General features: G+C 55.8%; 1 protein-coding gene across 6 annotated transcripts in view; it reads left to right on the top strand.

Moving 5' to 3' along the window:
• Positions 1 to 717: 717 nt before the first annotated feature.
• Positions 718 to 9759, top strand: part of RNF220 (ring finger protein 220) — a 249152-nt gene continuing 240110 nt past the window's right edge. For all 6 annotated transcript variants that reach the window (XR_011390739.2, XR_016211056.1, XM_051857864.3 and 3 more), the window contains exons 1-2: positions 718 to 857; positions 7179 to 7921. Coding sequence is in view for 4 of the 6 variants with exons in the window: in XM_051857864.3 (XP_051713824.2) it covers positions 7297 to 7921 (625 nt within the window). In the remaining 2 variants the exon portion in view is untranslated. The remainder of the gene's footprint in view (positions 858 to 7178; positions 7922 to 9759) is intronic.

Here is a 9759-nt window from a genome sequence, read left to right as displayed (position 1 = left end):
TGTAAGATGACTTGAAAAGAAAGAACTCAAATATAAACATCAATAAAAATTTTTATTTTCAGAGCTGGATCCTAAACTAGGCCCTTGGCACCCTGTCTAAAAGTTCTGGTTGTATTCACGTTCGTTTGTGATTTGCTTCTCACAGGCAAAGACCCAGGGACGCCTTCCAGGAGCAAAGCAGCAGGTGGGATTTTTCTGGAAGAAGGCAGAATTTACGAGGGAGCCAGGATTCGAGGGTCGGTGAGCAGCCGTGGGTGTCGGTCTTGAAGATTTTGGTTCAAGCAAGGAAGAGGAGCACCAACCGGTCCTGGAGACCCTCGCGGGAGGAGGGGCAGGAGGGATGTAAACAAAAGCAGACGCCCCCTAGTTTGCACTCGGTCTCCACCCAAGACTCCCAAGCCTTTCGGTGAGGGCCAGCAGGTCTGTTCTCCAGGAGTGCCCGGGGCCTGGACTCCATTTCCCAGAGTCCCTTAGTGCCCTAATGTATTCCGTGCTCCGAGTGCCTGTATGTGTGTGAGTGTGAGAATGTGTGCGTGCGTGTGTGCGCGCGCGTGTGTGTGTGTCTCCGAGTCCCCGGGAGAGTGGAGGCTCATTCACTGATTAGAGCCAGCGCTGAGAGGCAGCACTGCTCCTTCTCTCGCACCCACCGAGTCTCTTGATCTGTACATGCAATCCCAGGCAGCTCGCGAGCACACACCCGGGGCCAGCCGCCCGCTGCTGCTGCTGCCGCTGCCGCCGCCGCCGCCGCCGCTGCCTCCGCCGGCCCCGCGCGCCCGGGACTTTTCATGCCCCACACTCTCCGCCTTGCTCCCTGCGTGTCCTGAAAAGTGCGGCCGTGCTCCCCGGCAATTTCCACGGCAAGTACGGAGACCCGGCCGGGGTGTGGGTGCGTGTGCGTGCGCCGGAGGGGTGGGTGCGAGGCCGGCAGGCGGCTCGGGGACCCGGCGAACTTTCCGGGTGCGCTTCCGAGCCACCCGGGCGGCTCCCCGCGGCTGGGGCAGGGGCCGGGACCCGGCCTGGCGCGCCTCCGACCGCCGCCGCCCGGCGCCCGCGCCCTGCGCGCCCCGTGCGCTGCCTCGCTCAAACTTTCCGTCTCGAGTTTTCCTTAATGCGTTTTATTTGGGGGGTGCAAGGGGGAGGGACCAGACGCGGGAATTGGACAAGTAGGGCGGGCAAGGGACAGCGAGCGAAGGCAGCGGGACTCCTTTTCTCCATCGTTTAATAAGCCCACTTCCCACTTTGTCCGGGTCGGTCGCGAGAACGCCCTCCGGTCGGGCGACCCCAGCGGGGCTGGGCTGGGTGGCTCGAGGCGGGCAGCTGGAGGCGGGCGGGCCGGCGGGGAAGGGGGATCCGACGAGGACTCACGCCGCCGCCCCTCGCCGCACCCCGCCGACCCGGCTGGACACCCAAGGCCAAAGCTGGCAGAGGGGTGGCCCCGGTGCTCGGCTGACTTTTTGCAGCGGGGGCGGGCGTGGCGGGTGTGGAGGGAGGGAGGTGGGGGGGGCTCCGCCGCGGAAAGGAGGCAGGTGCTGGCGCCGAGGCGGACCGTTCCCAACGCCGCCGGTAAAGTGCCCGGCCCGGGGGAGGGGAGGTGTCTCCCGGGACGCTCGGGGTCGGGACCCCTCTCCCAGGGGTCCTCCAGAGTGAGGCATGAAGACGGTCGTGTAGATTTTTTGGGAGCGTCGCTCTTCTTGTGGTTTTATGTTTTTCTTATCTTAGACCTGCCGTAAACTGAGTAACAATTTCGCTGCTTCCGACTTGAGAACAAAACTTTTCAGCGAGCACGCCGGGCGCTGCAGTCCTGCGGCCGCCGCCGCCGCGCTCGTCGGCCGGGGCCGAGCGACCCTCTGCGCCCGGAGCCCGGCCCCACCACCGCGCTCCTGAGCCTCCGGCCGCCCCCGCCCCCCAACCCGGAGCTCTTCAGGGCTCGGCCTGGGCGTTTCGCCTTTGTGCTTTGTAAGAGAGAAAGCCTTTTCTTCCAGGGCACAACAAACTTGGGCGGAGAGCTTCCGTGTGGCCCCCCGGGCGAGGCCGCCCACGGTGGTGAGGCCATCCGAGGGGATGCACGGCGCGTCCTCTGCTCCAGGAGCCGCTGCGAGAACTCGAGGCCTGGGTGGACCCCGGCCGGCGAGAGAGCGCGGGGTCCCCGAGGTAGCGGGGTCGCGGGCTGCCGGGAGGCAGAGGGAGCGCTCTCGCTACCGGTTACGGACACGCTGCGTTCTCGGGTCCTGGCCGTGGCTCCAGCAGAGGACAAGAGCCTGGGCCCCGAGCCGGGCTCTTGTCGCACCGGTGGGTGCATGGGGCCAGGGCCGTCGGTGTGGGGCGCGGCCCTGCCTGGCAGGCCCGCGTCGTCCGGGGTCTCCCGCCTGCGCCGCCTTCCCAGCCCGGGGAGCAGCAGAGAGGAAACACGGGCGCTCGCTGCCCCACCACGCCTGGCAGCCCCGGCTTGCCCGGCGCCTCCGTTTGGACTCGGCTTGAGGGGCAAATGGGGAGGGAAAGGGAAAACACAGGGATAAAAGAGCGGTTGTGAGGCAGCGGCGAGAGGAACTGGGGGAGCAGGGCGGGCAGGGGACCTGCGCCTCGCCAGCCTCCTCCGCTCTCCGCCTCGCGGGCTCTTCCCGGACAGGGAAAATGAGCAGAGGGGGCGAGGCGGGGAGCGAGCGTCGAGGAAAAAGAGCTGTGGGCATCTTTCGTCCTGATCCCTCCAAGCCCACGGAGGTCCGGCCCGAGCGGCGTGAGCTCGCCCGTCGCGCTCCGGCCAAGCTGGGGGAAGGCCGCGGGACGGGGCGGCGCCGCCACACCGCGCGTGACCCGCAGAGCCGGCCCGGCGGCGAGCGGCGAACGGGGACGCACACCTGTTCTGCTAGCCGCGGCGCGGGTCGGTACAGCCCTCGCATCCGCAGCCCGGAAGCCGGGACGGCCCCGCACCGGCCCGCACTTGCAGGAGAGAGGGAGCCACAGGACCCGGTGCCTGCGCGCCGAAGCGGGGGCGCTGGGACCCGGGTGACCCGCGCGGGGCGGGGCTGTGTGAGGGCTTGCGGTCCTCGGACTTTGGAGGAAGGCGGGCGGCTCGCACCCCCCACCCACGGGCCCGTCGCGGCCGCGGACCCGGGCCTCTTGCACGCGGCCGGTGCTTGTTCCTCAAAGTTACGAGCAGATTGTTGCATGCGGAGGTTGTGGGGATCTGAAGTGTTCTTCGTACAAAGGCCACTGGGAGCCGGAGGGGAGAGGTCAGGCCGAGGAGGGGCGGGCTCGGCTTTGCCTGGGCCCCAAGTTGATGTCGGTTTCGGCATCACCTCTTCCTCCCCCCGTTTCCCCTAAAAGAGTCGGTTGTTCCCCGTCGAGACTTCCTGGCTGGATCCTGCACCCGTTCGCTGAGCCGGCATCCGCGCGGCCCCACAGTCTGCGACCACCGGGCGCTCTCGGGTTCCGCGCCCGTCGGCCGAGCAGGCCTGGGTCGGGGTCCGGAGCGGGGACCGACGCGCTGCCGCGCCTGGGGCGCAGACGTGGGCCCTGGCGGGGAGCCGCGTCAGCCCGCGCTGCCCGAGGGCTAGCCCGCGGTGGTGCGTGTCTGTCGGAACGGCGTTTCCTAGTACCCCCCCCCCCCCACCCCGGGCATTTGGTGTGCGGGAATGCTACTCGAGCGGAGAAGTCTGTGAACTTAAAAAGAAAAAAAGATTTTTTTCTTTGCTGCGTCTTTCACCCACACACCCCCTTCCCGCTACTCTGGCCTCGTTTCCCATTGTTCTTTGCTTTTTTAAGTTGCCTGTTAATTTTTTAAAAGTTTGTTTATGCAAAGGGAAAAATATCGTTTCATTTGTTCTGTTATTTTCGTCCCTGGTCTGGAAACGGTGCAGAGACCACAAACACGTCACCTGTTGTAATCAGCAGAGGGGTGTTGCGTGTGCATTTTAATTGCCTGCAGAGTCGTGGTGCGGTGGGCGCCCTGAGCTCGGCTCCGGGAAGGAGCCCCCTCGCCGCTTTCTTTGTGGCCGTCATTTGCAAGCGGGTTTGGCTCCCGCAGCAGCCGCCGGCCGCAGGCAGCAGCAGCGCCACTGGCTCCTGCACGGATCCCGGGCGCGGGTCCGGAAGCCCAGCCCCGGGGCAGGGCGGCGCGGGCGCCCACTCTCTGGGACTTTCTCCCGGTCTTTCGGTTTTTCGGTGCGAGCGTGGCGGGTTCGCGCCCGAGAGCGCGCGGCGCTGCGCACCCACTCAGCCTCAGACATTTTCCCGTTCCGCTCGCCGGCTCCTTCGTTTCATTTGTCTGGGCTCTGGCATGTTTAACCACGCAATTAGTAATCTCACTAATTAGTCAGTTCGCTGGCGTTTTGTAATCACTTGAAGCCAGGGTCGGGGGTGTGATTCAAGAAACAAACAAACTCCCACACGTACGGAACTGAAGCAAACCCACCAGGTCAAGGATTTGAAAATTTTAAAAACTCAATATTTGTTGGCCCCTCCGTCCAACCTCACTGCCTGCCAGACAATTTATTTAGCTTCGTGGATTGATCCCTCCTCCTTGTTTAGTTAATTCAACAAAGACTTTTTGCAATCTGTTTGGAGTTTGTCTGAGGCCGTGGAAAAGTAGCTGATGATTTATTTGGTTGCTTTTCGATTTCTGTCTTCAGCCCTTCTTTCTCCTCCTTTCAGCGGGGATGTCAGCTGTTATTACTTCCTATTGATCCCTTTGCAAAGTGAGAAGTGAACTAAAATTAATGTCAATTCCACTGCTCGGATCAATAGCTGGAGTTATTTTAATCTGGATTTGCACGAAGTGCTAAATTAAAAAAAATCAGCATAGAGGCAGAAAAGTAACAGTTACTTACTTTCCCTTGGCCGGTTCTTTACAGTCACCCAAATGCTCCATCAAGCTGATTATCTTACAATCCATATTTTTTTAATTAAGAGGGTCAGTTAGTTTTCTTATTTTGGGTTCTGTGTTTAAACCCATGACATTTTGACATTGGGAGTGTATTAACTATAGATTTTCATAATGACTGTGGCCTGCTGAAGCCTCATCTGCACAAGTTGTTCATGTGAGGAGGGGGCAAGGAAGAAAAGGGAAAAGAAACAACTGCCCCCTTCCCCCACACGGACCAACGCCCACCCAGCGGTGTGAAAGAGATGGGGCCTGGAAAAATAGTGATGATTTATTTTCACTATAATGAAGTTTTCAAATGAATAACCAGGTTTGAGTGATTCACCGTGTTCGGTTAGAGTGTCCGGTGCTGTCGCCAGATTACTAATTTATGAAACTCATTTAACATAATGAGGTGATCTAGGAAGTAAGAATGGAAAGTGAATCCTGGGCGTGGGGGTGGTCGGGAGGGGGCAGCTCTGCCCCTCTCTTCCCGGCTGTGCTGTGGCTGCCCCTTTCTCCAGCCTGCCCCCAATCACAGTGCCTGCTGACAGATGTGTAGCTGCGTGGTTCTGCTGTGGAGAGCTGCTTAGAACCTTGGAACAGCCCTACACCCGCTGTCAGGGCATCCATGTTGTGTGACCATTAATCTGACTTGGAAACAGCCAAGAACAGGATTCCCAGACGTGTCAGGCTAACTGGCTGTCCTTGGCAGATCATTCTCTGCACTGCTATAAGTTGACAGGAAAGTTATTTAAAATTTGGAAGAGAGAAAAATCCGTTAATGTGAGATACATAATCTGGTAATTTAGCAATGATGTCTCTACGGAAAGATGCCAAATGTGGAAGCAGTCGGATGGTGTCCACTCATCTTCCCAATTAATAACAGCCATTGACGCGTCTGCTACAGGATGGGAGAAGGAAATACTCTCTTTGCACTGCATTAAGCCAGGAGCACTGGTCTCCAGTTTAACTGATGTTTCTCTCTTTGAGAGAATAACCAAAATACTCGCTTGTGTTAGGTGGGGATTTTTGTTTTGTTTTGTAATTTGATTTTTTTGAGGAGGGAGTAAATTTTACTTCTGAATGCAAAGGTTGTAATTTGTCGCAGATGGTGATTTTGGTTACACTTTGAGTTTCATTAAGTTTCTATTTAGTGTGTATTTTGGAAGCCAATGAGTCCTGAGATTCGTCTTATGTTCTCCCGGCTTTTGATAAATAGCCTTTCTCCCATTCCTCACTCCATATACGTTTAGAAATGGAATCAGTGGCTATGAAAATGCACAATCTAAATTTGCAAGGAAAGCTGAAAGAAGTCTCTCCTAACTCAGTTGGTTCCAGGGGCCTTTATTGGTCATCGGCTCTGACTGGGACAATAAGCAGAGCAAAATAAGTCAGAAATTTTGTTAGCATTTTGCTCTAAATGTTAATGGCAAACCCAAGGCAGTTTACAAATCTACTTAAGAGTGAGTGCATTAGTAACTAAAATTACCGACCCGTTCTCTGCTGCCCCTGGAAGACAGACGCTTCTAGAGAACATATGCCAAAGACACCCATTATGTTTTTAAATATTGTCAGAGACGCCAGGCATTTTATTGATGAAGGCTTTGTTCCTTCTCAGAAGAGAGGAATAGAAAGCCTGTGTGATTAGAGAGGCGTGTGCATCAGAAATCATGTTGCTGCTGTTGGTTCGCATAGCTCTTCTCTCTGGAAGCAGTCTGAGATGACACATGAAGATGCATGTTTATGCATGTGCCGATGCGTAGGGTGGATCCATGTGTGCAATTCGTACCAACTAATATGTACAGATGTTCCTGGTCTAGATGTGCGTGATGTGGGGCTTTTTCCGTGTCGGGGCCTTGTTAGGGGAGAGGAAGAGAGGATGCATGGGTGGAAACTGGTCTCTGAACATCAGGCCCGCCATGAATGGTGCATCTTTACAAATATAGACCCCCCCCCCCCACCTCATCTGCCGGGAGACTTGGCCTTGCAAAGCTCATCTGCTCAGGGGATGTTGTATTTGGAGGTTTTATGATTTTTTTTTCTTTGCCGGGCTCAGGCGCATTTCACCCGGAACGTGTAGGGACCAAAGTCAGCTACGCGTAGATCACAGTAAGTTGTCTATTGATTTTCTGGAATGAAAATGGCCTGCTGCCGCTGCCCACCGGCTCCCGAGGCTGGTGGTGTCTCTCGCCCAAGCATCTGTAAGCCAGAAGGATGGTGTTTCGGTCACTTGGGGTTTCCCTTTTTTGCCTCCCCCTGACTTTCCTCCCCCTCTTTTTTTTTTTTTTTTTTTTTTTTCTCTTTGCTGTTTCCGCAGGTCTCGGAAGGGGATGATTCCCCAGTAATCGTGCCTGCCCTGATCCGAGGTGCCGCCTGGCCTCCCTCCCCAGGGGAGACTGCTTCCTGTGTGACGCCAGCCTTCGGAAGAGACCCCAATGGACTTACACCGGGCAGCCTTCAAGATGGAGAACTCGTCCTACCTTCCCAACCCCCTGGCATCCCCAGCACTGATGGTCTTGGCGTCCACGGCCGAGGCCAGCCGTGATGCTTCCATCCCTTGTCAGCAGCCACGACCGTTCGGTGTACCTGTCTCAGTAGACAAGGACGTGCATATTCCATTCACCAATGGCTCCTACACCTTTGCCTCCATGTACCACCGGCAAGGTGGGGTGCCGGGCACCTTTGCCAATCGTGATTTCCCCCCTTCCTTACTGCACCTCCACCCTCAGTTTGCCCCCCCAAATCTAGATTGCACCCCCATCAGTATGCTGAATCACAGTGGTGTGGGGGCTTTCCGTCCCTTTGCCTCCAGCGAGGACCGGGAGAGCTATCAGTCAGCCTTCACGCCGGCCAAGCGACTTAAGAACTGCCATGACACAGAGTCCCCCCACTTGCGCTTCTCTGATGCAGATGGCAAGGAGTATGACTTTGGGACACAGCTGCCGTCTAGCTCCCCCGGTTCACTTAAGGTTGACGACACTGGGAAGAAGATCTTTGCGGTCTCTGGCCTCATTTCTGACCGGGAAGCCTCATCTAGCCCAGAGGACCGGAATGACAGATGTGAGTACTTTGGTTCGAGCCCTCCCTTCCCCCTCACCCCGAGTGAGCTCTGCCTTGCAGCCGTGTTCAACAGGTCAGTGGCACCGCGGTGCTCCTGGCCAACTGCTTCCCTCTCACTAGTGTGGAGCACAGACATGCGCTTGTCTGCCATCAGTGAGCCTTGGTAGTCTTTGCAGGAAGTGTTTTTCTGAAGGTGGCCAAAGGCAAGTTGGCCCCCATGCTGTCTTTCTCTCAGGGACATGGCTGGCTTACTCCCTGGGGACTCTGGAGGGAAGAGGGGTGCAGAGATGCAGTGGAGTGAATGTCACTGCATTATCAAAGGTGGGGCCCTAGGGAATTCCAGGGGTGAGCTGGAGAAACCCACCCGCCCCTCCTCTTCCTTGCTGTGCTCATTGCTTGTCTCTGATCTCGGCATTATTTTTTTAGCTTTTTCATTGTACCACATCCCGCAGACTCCACGTGATTCTATTTTCCCAACTCTCAGCCCTTGTCCACATCAGGCTATTTTTCAGACAAGGACAAAGGTGTCGTCAATCACCATAAAGCATTTCAAGCAGCTGTGTTTTCCTTGCGACCGCAAGGCTAGAAAGCTGACTTCTCTTGGGACCTAACAGGTCTGCTGGCTGCTTATCCTGGGGCTCACTCTCAGGACTAGACACGGTTGACCTGTGTGACTGCTCCGTATTTGATGTTCGCAACTATTATTAATTTCTGCTTATGAAACGGCTTTTCTCATGTTCTCCGAGTGCCTTGTTGGGCCCTGGCTACTCTCACCCATGGTGGGAACTGCACCTTTATTTAGTACTTGGAGGCCAGGAGTGCTGAGCCCGGCAGTCTCCCACTCTGATATAATCAGAAAATAATTGTGTTTTGAAACTTTCGGGCTGTGGGGAGATGGAGCAGTTTTCTTCAAGCCTGGTGAGAATTTATGAACTGAGGGTGTTTTCCCATCCAACCTTTTGTTCCAAGATTTGCTTCATTTTATTTTCTTAAGAAAACTACATCTGAGGTTTGCTTTCCCCTCCTCTCGATTTTTTGTGCTCCCGTCCTCTCTATAACCACCAACACGAATGCCGTTTTTTTTTTTTCTCTTCTCTTTATGATGCCGAGGAGAGTAATAGAGACATTGCCGCTCTCTCCCCTGTCGGCACTGCTTCCTCAGGCTGTCTCCTTGAATTAGGCACTGTGTTAACTTTCCTGCGCTAAAAGGCATCTGCCTAAACCCAGCGTACCTTTTCAATAAAAGTCATCATAAAATCAACCTGCCTTGTAAATCCATCGCTCTCCGGTTTTGAAATATGTTGCGAGTGTGTCTTTTATGTCCGCGTCTGTGAGCCGGAGACCTCCCCACTGAAGGCAGAGGTTGCTCTGTGACAGCACAGCTGCGAGCGCGCCTCGCTCACTTGCACTGTGGCTCTCTTTCACCTTTTCCCTTTCTGTTGACTTGTGTGTGTTCTGATCCTGCTTCTTGGAGATACCTGCTGAACAGGTATAGCATTATGTTGCTCTGTTCTGTTTTATTTTAGCTGCCGTTTGTAGAGTGATGTGTAAGTGATCAAGGGTAGCTGTAACCCAACCTCTGGCTGAAACTGCCCTGGGTTAGGGTGGGACTGCTTCTGCCCTTTTATTTCTCCAAATGCAAGTGGAAAATGAAATCCTCTCGAAACTAATATGCCACAAGTAACATCTGGAGATCAAGATTCCTTTCTTCTCACCCAACAGATCCAGCTTGTCCCCGTTTTTCTGTCTTTTTATCCCAAGTCTGTATCTGACTCCCAGAGCAGGAGGAAGCTTGTTAGCCAAGTCAGGACTCACAGATGCGGATAGCCATTCCCCTC

Source organism: Oryctolagus cuniculus, chromosome 7 (assembly GCF_051225735.1).
Source record: "Oryctolagus cuniculus isolate XC-2025 breed Fujian yellow rabbit chromosome 7, ASM5122573v1, whole genome shotgun sequence".
Taxonomy (NCBI): domain Eukaryota; kingdom Metazoa; phylum Chordata; class Mammalia; order Lagomorpha; family Leporidae; genus Oryctolagus; species Oryctolagus cuniculus.
The sequence above is the reverse complement of the archived record's forward strand: the minus strand, read 5'-3'. Positions and strand labels throughout refer to the sequence as shown.